Genomic DNA, 19,949 nt, shown 5'->3' with positions numbered 1-19,949 from the left:
TTGAGTAACGGGGTCAGTTATGGCTCGGTTGATGGCACTCTCACCTCTTGAGTCAGAAGATCAAGGAGCCAAGTCCCCGAAAGCTGAGCTGTAAAATCCAGGCTGATGTCCCAGTTAATGAGTGATGCATTCTGAGAGGTGCCATCTTTCAGGGTGAGACACTAAACTGAGATCCTTTCCCTCTCTCAGGTGGATGTAACAGATTCCGTGCCACTGTCTTGAGAAAGAGCAGGGGAATTCTCACAGCTGTCTCTGCCCATTTTTATCCCTCAGCCAACATCACGAAAAAAATGATCTGGTCATTATCACATGGTTGTTTATGGGTGCTTTCTGTGTGAAAATTAACTGTTGTATTTCCTCTATTATAATCATAAAAGGGAAAGGGAAAGTCAGCGTAGTCCCAGATGACCATAAAACTGACTGGTGGTGATTTAACCTGAGGATCTCCACACCTCAGGCGAGGGGCAAAGTTGAGAAGGCGGGAGCTTCATGATTCTGTGAGGTGCACTATACAAATGCGATGCTTTTTTTTACTTAATACTACAGCGGCGAGACTACAATTACAGAACTTTAGATCTTTTTGCACCGATATGGATTCCAGATAGGAGTGCAGTTGATCAGAGCATGTATCCTGCACCTTCAGTAAAGCACTGAAGTGCCAAGCTCGATTATGTACTTACACCTCTGGACTGGGGCTTGAATCTAGAACCTTCTGAATCAGTGATGAGTGCCACCACTGAGCCAAGGCTGACGGTTCATGCATTCCTTCCCTCAAAACTGTAGTAATGTTACTTAACCTCTTCTGCATGGTGCATTTATGTTGTGTCTGTATTTGTGTGTTCCAATGGGTTCAGGTTCTGACAGTCACTAACATTTTGGTTAATGTGCTTATCTAAAACTCCTGGGAGGAATTACTTCCGATCCATGATGCTTCATGGTCAGATGAGATCTATGTATCAGCCAGTATTTTGTCTTTATCCTTCTCAAATCACATCAGGATCCAGATCTCTAATTTCGTCCAAAAGACACGCCGGTTAGATGCATTGGCCATGCTAAATTCTTCCTCCATGTACCCGAACAGGTGCCAGAGTGTGACAACAAGGGGGATTTTCACAGTAACTTCATTGCAGTGTTAATGTAAGCCTACCTGTGACACTGATAAAATAAAAAATAATAATTGGAAGCTGGGAATAGCAAAACTGAATGCTTGTCATGGGCACATATGGCAAGTGTAAATTAAACAATTTACTGGGGGGTCAAAGCACCGCTGGATGGAGTGGCTGATCAGCCCGTTCCACTGGTCGGTCCCTCAAAATCGATTTTGCTGGAAGTTTCTCCATCATAATCTCTACCCTTTGTGCACCCACATGTTAAATTTTCGCAGTCACTCAAAACAGGGTCAGGGCATGTTAAGCAAGGTTTGAAAAGAACACAAAGTGGGCACGGTGGCACAGTGGTTAGCACTGCTGCCTCACAGTGGCGGAGACTCAGGTTCAATTCTGGCCTTGGGTGAACGGTTTGTGTGGAGTTTTCACATTCTCCCTGTACCTGTGTAGTTTTCATCCGGGCGCTTCGGTTTCCCCCCATTTAGTATGGCCAATCCACCTAAACTGTCCAGAAATGGACAATTTAGGTGGATTTGCCATGTTAAATTGCCCCTTGGAGTTTAAAGGGGTGTCCATTAAATGGAGTAGCCATGGTAAATGTGCGGGGTTATGGAGGATAGTGCGAGAGGGGTGGATGGGCCTGAGTAAGATGTTCCTTTGGAAGGTCTGTGCAGACTTAATGGGCTGAATAGCCTCCTCCTGCGCTGCACCATGATTATGTGATGAAGGTTCAAAGCCAGTTGTGTGGGCTGACTAGTCAAATCTGTTTCTAGGACTGCAAGATATCTGTGAAGGTCTGAGAAGGCAGAAGCAAGGACTGAAAACACTTATACTCTGGAACAACAAACTGACACATAGAGGGATGAGTCACCTAGCTGCCATTCTAGTAAGTTAAATAGTTGACCAATAACAGTGATGTTATACATGTATATAGCCAATACACGGTGGATAGGTTTATTGGTGAAGTTGCTTGCTGCGGTTTGAATTTTGAACTTTGGGTTTATTATGTGGCCTCACTCGACCTGAGACCAGAAAATCCCGCCCGAGGTCAGTGGACCTTCCCATTGTCCACCCCTTGCCTGCTCCGATTTTGTGGCGGGTGGGCGGGACGGTAGAATTCCGGCGTATGTCTCAGGATTACTTTAAACCAAACCCATTGTGCGATGAAGAGATTTATGTCAATTTCTACATATGCATTTGTTCTCATGGATAAAGGAGATGAGACAGAACACCTGATGGCAAGCAGAGTGTGCCAGGACATTGTGGAGCTAAAGTGGTGGCTGCTTGAATTAAGTGCGCCATTTTGGGAAAACCAATCTTTCTCTGAATGTCTTGGAACATTCTTGTGCAATATTATATCTCAGTGGTCCACACTCAAGGGACGGATGAGAAAATTCCAGAAAGATAAGGGTTGGACTTCTCTGATCTTGCCCGTTCCCACCCCACTGCCAGCGAGAACGGAGAATTTGGCGCTCCATTCACTGCAGCGCACCAGAGAATCCCAGCCATCGGTTTGGCAGAATACAAAACTGATTTTCAAAGTGAAAGTCGGCGATTTAAGGAAATAAATTATTTTTGAGTGAAAATAAGGAAAGGCAAGAGCAATAAATAGTTAAGTTTAAGAAAACGAATAAGTATTAAAAAATGATCAGCGTGTGAGAGGGTCAGTGGATGTGGGTGGCGCAGCCGTTACTGGCTGTGGGTGTATGTGCGGAGGTGAGAATGAGTTGGAAACCAGAGACTGGGCATAAGGCAGACTCTCACTCACTCACTCACTCACTCACTCACTCACTCACTCACTCACTCACTCACACCCTCTTTCACTCATACTCTTTCTCAAAAACACTCTCCCTCGCTTAAATTCTTCTTCTATCACTCACATACTCTCTCACTCAGACTCCTCTCTCACAGACACACATACACACTCTCACTCTTTCACTCAGGTTCCTCCTCTCTCACACTCAGACAAATCTCTCTCTCACTCACTCACCCACACTCCCTCTCACATCCACACACTCTTTCTCACCCACACTCTTTCTTACCCATGCTGTCTCTCTCTTTCACCCACACAATCTCTCACCCACTCTTTCTCTCACCCGCACTCTCTCATCCATCTCTCTTCTCTCAACCACACTCTCCCTCTCTCTCTCTCTCTCTCTCTCTCTCTCACTCACACTCATTCTCTCTCTTCTCTCCCTCTCTTACTCTCTCTCTCACTCACACTCATTCTCTCTCTTCTCTCCCTCTCTTACTCTCAGTCACACACATTCTCCCTCTCACACTCACTCTCTCTCTTTCTCTCTCTTCTCTCCCCCTGTTACTCTCACTCACATATTCTCTCTCTTTCACTCTCTCTCATTCACTCACTCACACTCACTCTCTCTCTCTCTCTTCTCTCCCCTTCTTGCTCTCACTCACACTCACTCTCTCTCTCTCTCTTCTCTCCCCCTCTTGCTCTCACTCACACACTCTCTCTCTCTCTCAATCTCTCACTCACACACACTCACACTCACTCTTTCTTTCTCTCTCTTCTCTCCCTCTCTTACTCTCTGTTGCGCACTCTCTTTCTCTCACTCTCTCTCGCTCACACACTCTCACACTCACTCTCTCTCTCTTCTCTCTCTCACTTGCACTCTCTGTCAATAAAAGTCCTTGGGCACCAATGGAGTAGAAGAGACGGGTCGGGGGCGAGTGAGAGGGCTGCAGGTACACCACATGTTTTATTTTATGAGCAACTCCACCTTCAAATACGCTGGTGAAGTGTATAGTTGAAGCAGAAATTTTCCAATCATTGAACAGATAATTGGATATTGTGGGAAAGCAACAGAGTTTTTTCTAAATGGATAAACTATCATGCTCCAAATGGCCTTCATTATTAATATTTACATTGTCTTATAAATTGAAAATTTTCTTTCTAAATGTTGTTTTAAACAGCATGTCAGAATTTTATTTTTCAAAGTAAAAACTGGGACTGATCATCTGGCTGTCTCCTCGATTCAAGTTTGGCATTTTTATAGTCTATCAGAGCATGTGGGCATCGCTGCCTAAGCCAGCGTTTATTGCCCATCCCTAATTTCCCTCGAAAATGTGGTGGTGAGCTGCCTTCTTGAACCTCTGCAGTCTGTATGGAGGAGGAACATGCACAGTGCTGTTAGGGAGGGAGTTTCAGGATTTTGACCCAGCGACAGCGAAGGAATAGCAATATATTTCCAAGTCAGGATGGCGTGTGGTTTGGAGGGGAATTTGGTGGTGTTCCCATGCATCCGCTGCCATGTCCTTCTAGTGGGTAGATGTTGCAGATTTGGAAGACGCTGTCAAAGGAGCTTTGGTGAGTTGCTGCAGTACATCTTGTGGGTGGTACACATTGCTGCCACTGTGCACTGGTGGTGGAGGGAAAGAATGGTGGATGGCGTGCCAATCAAGAGGGCTGAGATGTGCTGGATAATGTGAACCGTCTGGAATATGGTTGGATCCGCACTCATCCAGGCCATGCCTTTTACAAAACATAGAGGAACAGAGTCACAGGATCGCTATTTAGTGCTAACAAGAAAAAAATATTAAACATGAAAAGTTTAACCCCCACAAGTTCAATGGGAATCACTGATTGATCTCCCTGTGGGGCTCGTTGAGTATGAGTTCCCCTGGTTACAGGCAATGGCCTGCCCAGCTGGAACTCATTACCTGTTTATAAGACAGGCCCAAGATTGGACAGTAACCCCAGGCAGGGACTAGTGTGTGTACATCATGATAGTGGATTTACTTTGCATTCTGTAATAAACTATGTTTTTTTCCAAACGGGCTTCCTGAGTCATTGCATTTATGATACAATGCTCCTTTACACACTCCTTAGCTTCACAAATATTCACAGATATTAAGTTTAACATGGGTTACAAAACATGCCTTAGACTATCATGGTTTCAGTAGCACACAGCCCCTTCAAACAGACAGGCTACCTGTGGTCAGGCACATTCCACTCTGAACCCGAGTGAATTTCTGTTGATCTCTCATCAAAATCCCCCCAAATGATTCTCATACCATGAGCCACCATGTCTCACTGAATTCCAGCTTCCATGTCAGGGATTTTAAAGAGACACACTTTCAAATCTTCTTTTAAATAATGTTTTCCTTCAGCAGCTTCCAACAGGGATTGACTCCTAGGTTTTACACCTCTTCAGGATTCCCTTTTTATGGACTATTACACAAACTCCAAGGTCCAGTCACAATTATTTCAAATAATGTCTCACAAACTGTAATCATTTTTGACAGACCTTGGCACTACTACAGATATCTTCCTGGCCTCTCACAATACAATGCCTTTTCAACTCTCTATGACTTTACTGAACAATAATCTGCTCTGGTTCCCGGTTTCCTCTGTTCTGTTAACTCCAGGCTTCTTAGAAAAATCTGTTCATTTCTCTAGTATCCTCAACTAGTGACTCTTTAGATCTCTGCACTTGTTTTCTTAACCATTACTTCCTGGTATGGCTTTTCTTCCAGCAAAGCAGAGAGAAATACTCCCTCTCCAGCCTTCAAAAACCAACTGCTTCTAACGGAGCTGTGAGAATTTCTCTCTCACTACCTATCTCCAACTGCTAATGAATTCAGCTAAAACTACATTCAAAATGCTTTACCACCTTACAGGTACTCCCTAGTTGCTAAGAAGTGTCTTGATGCTTCTGCCAGCTTGTTTAATTTTCACGCGGTGGCTCTTTCTAAACTAAATAGGAGATTGTTAAACTAAGCAAACCCCTTTGTCCAGCATGAATCTAACTATGCTTTCTTACACAGAAGCACTAAATTAAAACTGTAGATTATTCCTAATATTTAACAATACAAATATCGATCCCTTTAAACTACCTTTGTTTTTCTGATAGATGGCAATATCATTGAATGTCTTGGGAAGATGGTTAGGTTATCTCTTCTTGGAGATGACTATTGCCTGGCACCCCTGTGTGGTGTGAATGTTCCTTGTCACTTATCAACCCAAGCCTAAATGTTGTCCAGTTCTTGCTGCATTTGGACAGGAACTGCTTCAGTATCTGAAGGGGCAGAGATAGTGCTGACCATTGTACAATCATCAATGAACATCCCCACTTCTGACCTTATGATGGAGGGAAGGTCATTGATGAAACAGCTGAAGATGGTTGGGCCTGGGACATTATCCCGAGGAATTCGATTGATGGCCTGGAGCTGAGATAATTGACCTCCAACAAACACAACCGTATTCCTTTGTGCTAGGTATGACTCCAACTAGTGGATAGTTTTCCCCTCTAATTCTGATTGACTCCAATTTTGCTAGGGCTTCTTGATGCTACACTTGTTTACATGCTGCCTTGATGTCAAGGGCAGTCACTTTCATGAGCGGAATGGTGGCCCAATGGTTAGCACTGCTGCCTCACAGCACCTGGGAGTGGGTCCGATTCCTGGCTTGGGTCACTGTGTGTGCAGAGTTGGTATGTTCTCCCCGTGTCTGCGTGGGTTTCCTCCAGGTGCTCCGGTTTCCTCCCACAGTCCGAAAGGCATGATGGTTAGGTGCATTGGCCTTGCTAAATTCTCTCTCAGTGTAACCAAATAGGTGCCTGAGTGTGGCGACCAGGGGATTTTCACAGTGACTTCATCTCAGTGTTAATATAAGCCTACTTGTGACACTAATAAAAAAATAAACTTTCAACTTTAAATAACCCCTGGAGTTCAGCTCTTTTGTCCATACTGCTCCTAGTTCTTATATTCTTATGTTATTTTTTGGAACAAGACCAAGGTTTCGGTCTGCTAAATATCTGGATAGCTGCTTCATATTCACTGTTCCTCAGTGAATGCTCAAATTGTGCCACTGTAAACTCTCAGTAATTTGAGGGCTTTTTTAACATTATCTTCTTTGAGACACAATTACCTTGCTTTGGCGGCATTCACATAATCCTCCCTATTTCTTGTGCTGAGCCTCACTTAGGTAAATAATGCAGCACAAATTACTTTGAGAACACAAAACTCACAAAATTCCTGTAACGAGTCAATGGCGGCATCCATCGTTGGTTAAAATTGCATTGGCCAGTTTAATCTCTGCGATATTTTACTTTGCACTTTGCTGAAAGTAAGAGATGGAAACAGTGCAGCCCCCTCGACAGGACATCTGGAATCTGAGTGAAAAGAGCAAACATATCTCAAGGAACTCCTTAACCAATCAGATTGAAGAAAAAGAAAAAAAGAGGGAAGGACGCATTCACTTGAAAAAAGGAGTAAAAATAGACAGTGGGGTGGAATCTTCACATTCTGCCCACCATGGGAATCATAGCAATGGTGGACGGACCATGCAAAGGTGCGTTGAGCTCGGGCGAGACTTTCTGGTCTTGGAGCGAACACAGCCAGAAAATCCTGTCCAGTAAGCACTTCAATTTGTAATCCTTAATTTTCAGTGACAGAGAGGTTAATAAGCAGTAATTAACACTTAGCACATTGTTAAACAGGGACTTAGACTTGAAAGGTCTTGACCAAATTTACAAAATTATGAGAAGCCATGGATACAATGGATTGTTGGAGTCTTTTTCCCTGGCTAGAAATGTCAATTACTAGGGACTAACAGGTTTAAGGTAAAAGGGGGAAAGTTTTAAAGAGATGTGAGAGGCAAGCTTTTTACACAGAGGGTGGTAAGTGTCTGGAATACTGCCAGCGGAGGTGATGGAAGCAGATACAATAGCAAGGTTTAGGAGGCATCTTGACCGATACATGCATAGGCAGGGAATAGAGGGATATGGCACATAGAGGCAAAAGGTATTTAGTTTAGAAAGGCATCATGTGTTGGTGCAGACTTGGTGGGCTGAAGGGCCTGTTCCTGTGCTGTACTGTTCTTTAAGTTACTGTGGCAAGTTTACTTTGTGTCTACTGTGCAAGTACAGGAACTTCACACTTCTCAATGCATTTGGACAGGAGACAGAGGGCAGGGTGCCATATTCACGAAGTGGTGAATATCAAACAGCAACTTCTTGACTTCCAGGTTTAATCACAAACTTGAAGTTGCTGTGGCATATTCACTTAAATAACTGTGGCGACCATAAGCCTCAATATTACTTTGACAGCAATGTTTGACAGCAATGTTTGGGCCATTGATTCAGAAACAGAGGAGCCCCAGCAGTCGATTTTCATTATTTGTTTATTAATACACTCTGAAATCTCTGAAGGCAATAAACCGTTTCACGTTTATTTTCATTGAAATAGTTATCTGCATTTTTCCTTCATGAATTTCTCCAATCTTTGTTGAATACCCTTCTATTCATGAACTGTTTATCTCGTCCTACTTATTTGTGCGTCTCAGCGCTGATTCACTCTAAACCTAACTAGGATCAAAATCTATAGAACGACAAGAATGCTGGAGCACAGTCAAATGGCAGTGTATCCATTCTTCAAATATCCGTACTAATTTTGTTGCATTTCCTTCACGTGTAATTGGATGTACACCGATATTCTGATGCCAGTTCCGTAGATTGTAGATATTAGTTTGATCTGCCCATTCGCTACAGTCTGATTGATTAATCACACAACCTTCTTGTTTGCAAAAAATAAAGCCTCTGGTTCTGACCTCATGCAATTAGACAGTAAGTACTGTAATTTTGGTGATATCGCCACTGCCAAAAAGTAACTCATCAACGATATATTGGAAGAACCCCCTGCTGCTATTCGACATTCATGCAGAATCTCTGACAGTATCCGCTCCCCAGCTAAAAATATTCATTGATAAGGTAAAAACGACCATGTAATCTGACAATACATAAGGTGGAAGGGAGACAGATTAAAGACCCTGTACTGATTTTTTTTAACATTAAATTGCAAGGCTTGCACATAGAAACACAAAATAAGAGCAACCCTCTTCCGTGCGGGTGCCATTTCCCTGTGAAGATTTTGATTAAATAATACATGCCTCATATAAAAGCGTCAAAGGCCAACCTTGTACTATGTGATTAGGAGAGATAAGCAGACATTCTTAAAGCTGTGATTATTGTAATTAGCTTGCAGTGTCAATTGAGTTCAAACGATGACACTTGTAAAGTGTTACCAAGGCACTTATTATCCTTATAAACAGTTATGCCTCCTGCTTCTAGTGCAAAAGCCAGACAAGGCTCTTCGTATTATTAAAGAATCCTTTTTTTAAAGCAAGGATATATTTATTTCATATCATTTTTTTTCTAATAATGTTTCTTCAATCTTAATAGGGGCTGAAAGGACTCGCCCCAACTTGTTCATTTCTCTTTGCGCTGAGACTGATATTAACCTTAATATCTCGCCTACATGTGTGAAATTTAGAAAGCTATTAACAACAATATGAATGTAATAAAGGCAAAAATCTGATAAAGTCGAAAGGTAACGAAAAATACCAGTTCTTTACAGTTGAGCACATCCAGAAAAAAAAACTTGCATTTCTTTAACACTTTAACTACATTGTCAAAATATGTCAAAGTGCTTTGTCGAATTACTTTATTTCAGAGTTTTCCTTGATATGTAGACTAATTCATTGGTTGCTGCAGAAAAACCATTGTTATTCTGTGGAGTTAAAAAAACCAGAACTCTCTTTGCTTAGAAAGTCCAGATTAATATCTGACGTGCTTTTCTTCATTCGATCGTAGGATGTGGGCGTCGCTGGCTGGGACAGCATTCACTGTCCATCCCTAATTGCCCTCGAACTGAATGACTTGCTAGGATATTTCAGAGAGCATTTTAAGAGTCAACCACATTGCTGTGGATTGGAGTCACGTGTCGGCCAGACCGGGTGGGTAGCAGAAGAGAAAATGCTGGAAAATCTCAGCAGGTCTGGCAGCATCTGTAAGGAGAGAAAAGAGCTGACGTTTCGAGTCCAGATGACCCTTTGTCAAAGCTGCCAGACCTGCTGAGATTTTCCAGCTTTTTCTCTTTTGGTTTCAGATTCCAGCATCCGCAGTAATTTGCTTTTATCCAGGTAGGGAGCAGATTTCCTTCCCTACAGTGTGGAGATGCCGGCGTCGGAGTTTAACCTGGTGTTGTGAGATTTCTTACTGTGCCCTTCCCTAAAGGAAAGGAAAACTGATGTGGCAGCTCCCGTGATATCTAGTCTAATGTTATGATTTCTTACAAATATTACTTTGGATTCAGAGTCCAGTGGCGTGATTTTCCAGCCTCGCTCACTCCAAGGCTGGAAAATCCCGCCTGAGGTCAATGGATCTTTGCATGGTCCGTCCCCACCCGCTACGATTCTCATGGTGGGTGGGACGGGAAAATTCCACCCCAGACTTCCCAATGCAATATATGTAAGAATGTATTGAGCAAGACTGGTTCCAAACCACACGAAGATTGCTTCTTTTAATGTACCAGGAATCATTTATATTGACTTGGATGGTCCCTCAAAGAAGAAAGAACAAAAAACAAAGAAAATTGCAGCACAGGAATAGGCTCTTCAGCCCTCCAAGCCTGCCCGACTTAACTAAAACCCCCTACCCTTCCGGGGACCATATCCTTCTATTCCCATCTCATTCATGCACTTGTCAAGACGCCCCTTAAAAGTCACTACCGTATCCGTTTCCACTACCTCCCCCGGCAACGAGTTCCAGTCACCCACCACTCTCTGTGTAAAAAATCTGCCTCGTACATCTCTTTTAAATCTTGCCCCTCATACCTTAAACCTATGCCCCCTAGTAATTGACTCTTCTGACTATCCACTCTGTCCATATCTCTCATAATCTTGTAGACTTCTATCAGGTCTCCCCTCAACCTCCGTCACTCCAGTGAGAACAAACCAAGTTTCTCCAACCTTTCCTCATAGCTAATGCCCTCCATACCAGGGAACATCCTGGTAAATCTTTTCTGTACCCTCTCCAAAGCCTCCACATCTTTCTGGTAGTGTGGCGACCAGAATTGAACACTATATTCCAAGTGTGGCCTAACTAAGGTTCTATAAAGCTGCAACATGACTTGCCAATTTTTAAACTCAATGCCCCGGCCAATGAAGGCAAGCATGCCGTATGCCTTCTTGACTACCTTCTCCATCCGCATTGCCACTTTCAGTGACCTGTGTAGCTGTACACCCAGATCCCTTTGCCTATCAATACTCTTAAGGGTTCTGCCATTTACTGTATATTTCCTATCTGTATTAGATCTTTCAAAATGCATTACCTCACATTTGTCCGGATTAAACTCCATCTGCCATCTCTCCGCCCAAGTCTCCAACTGATCTCTATCTTGCTGTATCCTCTGATGGTCCTCATCACTATCCACAAGTCCACCAACCTTTGTGTTGTCCGCAAACTTAATAATCAATCCAGTTACATTTTCCTCCAAATCATTTATATATATTACAACCAACAAAGGTCCCAGCACTGATCCCTGTGGAACACCACTTGTCACAGCCCTCCATTCAGAAACGCACCCTTCCAGTCTGTCTTCTTTGACCAAGATGTGGAGATGCTGGCGTTGGACTGGGGTAAACACAGTAAGAAGTCTCACAACACCAGGTTAAAGTCCAACAGGTTTATTTGGTAGCAAAATCCACTAGCCTTCGGAGCGCTGCCCCTTCGTCAGGTAAGTGGGAGTTCTGTTCACAAACAGGGCATATAAAGACACAAACTCAATTTACAAAATAATGGTTGGAATGCGAGTCTTTACAGGTAATCAAGTCTTAAAGGTACAGATAATGTGAGTGGAGAGAGCATTAAGCACATGTTAAAGAGATGTGTATTGTCTCCAGATAGGACAGTTAGTGAGATTTTGCAAGCCCAGGCAAGCCGTGGGGGTTACAGATAGTGTGACATGAACCCAAGATCCCAGTTGAGGCCGTCCTCATCTGTGCGGAACTTGGCTATCAGCCTCTGCTGAGTGACCCTGCATTGTCCACGTTCTTTGACCAAGCCAGTTTTGTATCCACCTTGCCAGCTCACCTCTGATCCCATGCGACTTCACCTTCTGCACCAGTCTGCCATGAGGGACCTTGGCTACAGGACAGTTTTGTTTGCATTCATGCCTTTTCAGGGAAAGAGAATATTTCATTCCTCTGTTTTTGGAATAATGTAAATTATCATGCAGAGAATGCAGAAAGAAGTTAGGAGCAATTTATTGCTGCAGACTTTGTTAGAACACGCAATGAAGAGCGGATGACTGTGACACCATTTCATTTTCAAGAGAAAATGGTAAATAATCGAACGAGAAGAAATCAGGCTCACAGGGGAGAAAGCATGGCAGTGGGATTAGTTCTGGATTTCTGCAGCAAAGGGTCAGCACAGACATGATGGGCTGAGTAGCCTCTTTTAGTGGTTCTGTAGACGAATGAGTGCACGAGTTGGCAGATTTCATTTCATAGAAATTGTCCCAATCTATATTTTAGTGGTTCCCAAAGCCTCATCTCCGTTACATTGCGAACTGTATCTCTTGGGGGGAGAGAATAAAACCCTGCAGTTCCATGCGTGTTTCCTACACATTCCTGGCAATGCCGTGGATGTCCTGGGAACTGGACTGAGATCCTGGGTTCTATTTTTGCATCAATCATTCGTAAGAGATGGTGCAATCATGTTGTGGGTTCACTTATTAATGTGAATAGAAATCTTGGAGATGTTAGATCTGTGGGGCTGTGTGACTGTGTTCTGCACCGGTCTGAAGCGAAATGAGGCTGGATCACATGACACACTTCCCTTAAAGTGATAGTATGTTGCTATCCCTTAAAGGCATATTACGACATAAATCATCATTCTTAATTCCAGTCTATATTCTTGTGGTTTCCAGAACCTCATCTCCTTGACTCTGCTAAGTATAAGCTAATATCGGGAGAGAGTGTAGTGGAAGACCTGGCATTGGACCGAAATCCTAGGGTCTTGATTTTTTTTGACGTATTAATTCATGGGATATGGGTGGCATTGGCTAGGCCAACATTTAATGGCCAATACAAATTGGCCTTGAGAAGCTCATGGTTCAAGCTGCTTTCTTGAACTGCTGTAGTTCGTGCGTTACAGGAACTCCTGCAGTGCTGTTAAAGTTTATTTATTAGTGTCACAAGTAGGTTTACATTAACACTGCAATGAAGTTACTGTGAAAATCCCCAGTCGCCACACACCGATGCCTGTTCGGGTACACTGAGGGAGAATTTAGCATGGCCAGCATGTCTTTCAGACTGTGGGAGGAAACCGGAGCACCTGGAGGAAACCCACGCAGACATGGGGAGAACATGCAGACTCCGCACAGACAGTGATGCAAGCCAGGAATCAAACCCGGCTCCCTGGCACTGTGAGGCAGCAGTGCTAACCACTGTGCCACCGTGCTGCTGTGTTACGGAGGGAGTCCACTGGCCATAGACATGGCCCATGATGTTGACAAGACTGTAGCTGGAGGGGAAGATTTCCAGGTTGGGAATATTCTTATCCTACCCAGTTCCACTGAGGAGCAGGATTTAATGGGACAAAATAAAACACACTGGCCTGCTCAGCAGCTAAAGTGGAGCTCAGCTTTAGATCCAAGCCTGGATCCTGGGAGAAAGGAGTTTGCATTTGGAAGAGATTTGGTCCCAGTAAAGAAGGCCACTGACCAAGCCTGAGAAAATAACTTGGGCGAGGTTGCTTGATTAAGTGCATCGGACTACCCTTTGCCACCTCTCCTATTCCCTTTTTCTAGCTGGCACCCCAGGTGTGACTTTTGCTTTGATTTGTTTTATTATTGTCACATGAATTAGTATACAGTGAAAAATATTGCTTCTTGCGTCCTATACAAAGTATACCGTTAATAGAGAAGGAAAGGAGAGGGTGCAGAATGTAGTGTTACAGTCATAGCTAGGGTACAGCGAAAGATCAACTTAATGCGAGGTAAGTCCATTCAAAAGTCTGACAGCAGCAGGGAAGAAGCTGTTCTTGAGTCAGTTGGTACGTGACCTCAGACTTTTGTATCTTTTTCCCGACGGAAGACAGTGGAAGAGAAAATGTCCAAGTGCGTGGGGTCCTTAATTATGCTGGCTGCTTTTCCGAGGCAGTGGGAAATGTAGACAGAATCAATGGATGGGAGGCTGGTTTGCGTGATGGATTGGGCTACATTCACGACCTTTTGTAGTTTCTTGCGGTCTTGGGCAGACCGTAGTGTTGCAAGTGCCCGATGTTAAATAGGAAACCGCCCTGTGATTCCCATAGACTCCCGAGCATTGACGCTTCCTGGCATTTGTGATCAAGATCCATAGCTTTTCAAGCTCTGTGAGCCAGCCTGTTTTGGGGTCTCGGGAATCTGCCCCCATGGGGAAAGCAGTCACTCTTTGGGATCTCGATCAGGGAACTGACATGGGGGCAGATTTCCTGTATGATTAAGGGCAGTGGGTAGATCCTCAAAGCTGGAAGGACAAAAAGATGCCTTCCAGCTTCAGAGAAAAGGTGGCTGGAATAAATGATAACTGTGAGAGAGGTTCAACGTGGTGTCCACTCAGCAACCTTTCTCAAAGTATAATTTGCTGCTGCTGCTTGTAGCAGTCCTACCGGGAGATCTGCTGCCATATGCCATGCTTGTCTGTCCTATGCCATCCTCACACTTCCACTATAGCTCACTTGTGACCACTCTGTGACGTCCAACACCCAACTACGTCCAGGTCAAACTTTATTTCTGCTGCCCTCCACTTTACCCTCTAGAAGAGATCTCTCTGTGGCTCTGAAGAAGAGTCATACAGACTCAAAGGGCCCAATTTTACCATCAAGTTGCATCCGTTTTCGGTCGCAAAAACTTGGTAAAGTCAGGCATGAGGCGAGTAGAGTGATCCGTGCCCGTTTCCGCACCGGTTCCCCCTTTACCAAGGCTCGAAAATAGCCACGATCGGGACCGCATCCGCAATGGGTGTGATGGCCATTTAAATGCATTCGCATGCATTTAAATTGACTTAATGGGCTGCACGCCCAACTTTCCCGGCACTTCTCCCTTTACCACTGTGTTCACCCATCCAGAATAGGCACGAAACAGACGTGCTCCACAAAAGTCTGATTTGGGCGCTTCAGTTAGTGAGGAGGTAAGTGCTGAGCATCCGACAGCTCTCTGCTTGAGATCAGTGGGGGGGAAGGAAGAGTCCGCTGCAACTCTGCCTGAGATCAGGCGGGGGGAGGGGCCCACAATCGGTCTGGTTGGCGAAGGGGGTGGGGAGATAAGGGGGTCAGTAATGTTGAGGGGGTGGGGCAATGTCTGGGGGGGCCAGGGGGAGGCATTATCTGGCCCGGGAGGGATGTGGCAGGGGAGCCGCATTCTAACATTTTCTTTCTGCGCATGCGCAGTTGGAGGCACCGATCAGAGCTGCGGGGTTTCGGGCGTGTTAAACCCCGCCCACAGGCTTCTGCAGCGCGATTCGGACTCACTGATATTTTTTCAGACAGCGTACGTATGGGGGCACCTGAGAACAGGTCTAAAAGTCGGATCTGAAACACTCCCAGTTTCAAGTCCGCCCAGCACTTAGAATCAAAATGGTAAAATAGGGCCCAAAATGTCAAGCTTGTTTCTCTCTCCACACATGCTGCAGGCCTGCTGAGGTTTTCCAGCATTTTCTGTTTTTCTGTAACTTTTCAACTTTGATCAAATGACCGAAATACTGACATTATTTTTTTCTGGATGTCACTTTTAAGAGTTCTTTTTGTTCTTGCAATTTCAAGCAACTTTGCCGCATTCTTGTGGCCTGTATTTGGAATTTCTTGCATACACATCCACATTTCAAAGTCTACTTTCTTCCACAGATCTTTATTTATTGCCCAGGTTACTGAGGAATATAGGCAAGCGGATAAAATGTAGCATCTCGTGAGCTTTTTGTTCCTTGTTATAAGCTTGAGTGTTCCTGTTGTTAACACATCCTTCATCTTCACAAAATTACTCCTAGCTATCTCTATCTTCCTTCTAATTTCAGCATCACAGCTAGCATCTTCTGTTATCATTTGTCCTAAATAGACAAAGGTATCTATTTGTTCCAGTGTGACACCATCCACTTCGATCTTCACCCTCGTTTCTTCTAATGTATTCCTTCCAGCTACCATTATTTTTGTCTTTTTAGTGTTCATACTCAATCCGTATTCTAAACTTCTCGATATGACTTGATGTACAATACTTTCGAGGGCCTCTTCTGATTCCGCAAGTATTATAGAACCACAGAATTCCTGGAGGGCAGAAATAGGTCATTCAGCCCATCGAGTCTGCACCGATTCTCCGGAAGAGCATCTTAACCGGGCCCCCCACCTGATCACTGCAACCCCACACATTTACTCCACTAATCCCCCTAACCTACACATCTTTGGACACTAAGGAACAATTTAGCATGGCCAATCCAGCTAACCTGCACATATTTGGACACTAAGGGACAATTTAGCATGGCCAATCCAGCTAACCTGCACATATTTGGACACTAAGGGACAATTTAGCATGGCCAATCCAGCTAACCTGTACATCTTTGAACTTTGGGAAGAAACTGGAGCACCAAGAGGAAACCTGGAGGAAAGTAGTGCTGTGTCATCAACGTGCCTCAAGTTTATTTTGCTCTTGCCTCAAACGTTTAGCCCTGGAGGTACACCCAATTCTCTTAATATTTGCTCTGTGTACCGATTGAATAATTTTGGTTACAGTACGCTTACTGGTATTCCTCTCTCAGGAAAAGTGCGCAGAATTCCTCTACAGACATCTATCCAGGCAGGGCGAGCTTGTAAGCCTGTCAGAAAGGCTGGCCTGTTTGTTAACACAACTCCTCACTCACCTGAAGAAGGTGCGAGACTCCGAAAGCTTGTGCTGCCAGATAAACCTGTTGGACTTTAACCTGGTGTTGTGAGACTTCTTACAACACCAACTTGCCAATGGGTGCCCACCTCCAGGCAGTTGAGCGAGCCCCATTGCATTTTGAAACTGGAAGTCGACAGGACTTCGGGGCAGCATGGTGGCACAGTGGTTAGCACTGCTGCCTCACAGTGCCAGGGACCCGGGTTCAATTCCGGCCTCGGGTCACTGTCTGTGTGGAGTCTGCACGTTCTCCCCGTGCCTGCGTGGGTTTCCTCCGGATGCTCCGGTTTCCTGTCACACTCCAAAGATGTGCGAGTTAGGTGGATTGGCCATGCTAATTTGACCCTTCGAATCTGGGGTATTAGCAGGGTAAATACATGGGGTTATGGGGATACGGCCTGGATGGGGATTGTTGTCGGTGCAGGCACGATGGGCTGAATGGCCTCTTTCTGCACTGTCAGGATTCTATAAATCTATGATTCTATTCTTTGAAAACTCCAGTCGACCTCCATTATTCAGTGTGGGGAATATTAGGAGAGACAGAGAGGATGGGAGTAGGATAGAGTACGTTATAAGTTGGGTTCAGCATAAGGGACAATGCAAAAAAGTCTAAATTAGGTTTATTGTGCAATGTGTTGAGTGTGATAAATTAGATTGGTGGCTTACAGATGCAGAATGCCACCTAAAAGTACGATGTTGTAGATCATAGAATTATAGAGTCCCGATAGTGCAGAAGGAGGTCATTTGGCCCATCGAGCCTGCACCGACAACAATCCCACCCAGGCTCCATCCTCGTAAACCCACATATTTACCCTGCTCATCCCCCTGACACTAAGGGGCAATTTAGCATGACCAATCAACCTAACCTGCGCACGGTAGCACAGTGGTTAGCACTGCTGCTTCACAGCTCCAGGGTCCCGGGTTCGATTCCCGGCTCGGGTCACTGTCTGTGTGGAGTTTGCACATTGTCTGCGTGGGTTTCCTCCGGGTGCCCCGGTTTCCTCCCACAGTCCAAAGATGTGCGGGTTAGGTTGATTGGCCAGGTTAAAAATTGCCCCTTCGAGTCCTGAGATGCATAGGTTAGAGGGATTAGCGGGTAAAATATATGGGGGTAGGGCCTGGGTGGGATTGTGGTCGGTGCAGACTCGATGGGCCGAATGGCCTCCTTCTGCACTGTAGGGTTTCTATGATTTCTATGATTTCTCTGTTCCTGCCTGTATCTACACCAATGGTTCCCAACCAGTAAGCCATGTAAAAAGATTCAAAATGGTTCAAAATTCATGTAATGAAACTAAAATTAACCTTTGTCTTTGGCCCCATGGTCGGCGTCACCAAGTCCCGATTAATCCTGGGCCTCTGGTGCAGGCATCGGTTGGGAAAGAGCCGCACATGCGCGGTTTAGATTCTTTATGTTGGTGATGCCCATGGGGGTGACCAACGGGACTTGGAGCTGAAGACAAAGGCCCCATGCACCCGCACAAAAAGCCAAAACTCAAAAAAGGCACAAAAACCCTGGAAGAAGCAAGAGAGACAGGGAGAGGTTAAAACAAAAACAGGCTAGAGGACAGGGAGATGTTAAAAATGAAGTTCCCAGTAGGAGAAGAAGACAAAGAAAATAAGAGGCGTGCCTCAAATTGTTTTGATAGTGCAGAGGTGTCCACAACATAGAAAAGGTTGGGAACCACTAGCCTACACATATGTATGTAGTAAACTCTTAATTTTATAGAGGTTTAAAGTGTTAAAGTTTATTTTCTAGTGTCACAAATAGGCTTACATTAACACTGCAATGAAGTTACTGTGAAAATCCCCTAGTCGCAATATTCCGGCACCTGTTCGGGTACACTGAGGAGAATTTAGCATGGCCAATGCACCTAACCAGCACGTCTTTCGGACTGTTCGGGTACACTGAGGAGAATTTATCATGGCCAGTGCACCTAACCAGCACGTCTTTCGGACTGTGGGAGGGAAAGGGAGCACCCGGAGGAAACCCACACAGACACGGGGAGAACGTGCAGACTCCGCACAGACAGTGTGGCCGGGAATCGAACCTGGGTCCCTGGCGCTCTGAGGCAGCAATGCTAACCACTGTGCCACCGTGCATAACCACAGGTAAAAAAATCCCGAGAAGACAAACCCTCTTCCGTTCCCACCTGGTAACTGATGTAATACAGCTGGAGCTGCAGGATATCAGACCCACCTGTTCCGAGTATTGAAACTTATTGAACTCTTTTGTTAACATCAAAACAAAATCCAAGATACAGTAGAAGCTGGATTGTCATGATAAAAAATGTACTCCTTTGACTCTCAGCATTTTACTCACCTCCCTTCACTGTTGCCTGAGTATAAAGATGTCCTCCTGTCTCTTCACATGTGTAACTCGATATACAAGTTCAAAGGTCTCCTGGGTAACATTTACTTATACTTAAGTTTGCAGTGCTGTGTTTTTTTCTTTGTATAATTAGCGCACTTACAACACTCTGCGAATGACGATCAAATGCAGCAGATGTGCTCAATTAAGACTTTATGAGAATTTGTTTAACAAATAAGTCAAATAATGAGCAAAAGAGGATGAAACATTGTTTTCCATCAGCTGGAATATGGCACATTATTACTTTAATGGAAGCCTTCCTGAGAGCTTTTCTTTTCTTGCTTGCCACAAGTTGTGAGTAGCTTCTGTCTGAACTTGAAACAAGCTCCTCAGGGTACGCACTGAAAAGGAAAATCTGTCCCAGAGTATCTGCAGCTTCTTACTTGATCTTAAGCAAGTAGTTAATGAAACATTGACCGGAATTTTACTGGCATGCCAGTCCCGATTCCGGGGACGGGCGAGGCTCGGGGAACGGCATTCTCCATTGGCCTTGGGCAGGATCGTATGAACCTCGGGCGGACGTGCTGGCAACATTCCGTCCATTGTTTCATGAAACAAAGCAGTGTCAGCATTCAGATGTGGATACAGCGATTGACCTCTGAATTAACTTCATTATTTTTAGCTTAATAGCAGTTATTGTTGTTACCTTCAGAGAACAAGTCTAACCTCAACAGCAGAATAATATCGTTGTGGGCCTGATTTTAATCCTGTGCAAACAGATGGATTTTGAACGAGTTAAAATTATGTCCTGTGTATTACACATG

The 19,949-nt window shown here is 44.5% G+C and overlaps 1 protein-coding gene across 1 annotated transcript in view; it reads left to right on the top strand.

The window, feature by feature from the left end:
* LOC144506772 (protein phosphatase 1 regulatory subunit 37) overlaps positions 1-19,949 on the top strand; it is a 46,982-nt gene that overhangs the window by 10,003 nt on the left and 17,030 nt on the right. The window contains exon 7 of the mRNA XM_078233131.1: positions 1,880-1,992. Coding sequence (XP_078089257.1) covers positions 1,880-1,992 — 113 coding nt within the window. The remainder of the gene's footprint in view (positions 1-1,879; positions 1,993-19,949) is intronic.

Source organism: Mustelus asterias, chromosome 18 (assembly GCF_964213995.1).
Source record: "Mustelus asterias chromosome 18, sMusAst1.hap1.1, whole genome shotgun sequence".
In the NCBI taxonomy this organism is placed as follows: domain Eukaryota; kingdom Metazoa; phylum Chordata; class Chondrichthyes; order Carcharhiniformes; family Triakidae; genus Mustelus; species Mustelus asterias.
The sequence above is the reverse complement of the archived record's forward strand: the minus strand, read 5'-3'. Positions and strand labels throughout refer to the sequence as shown.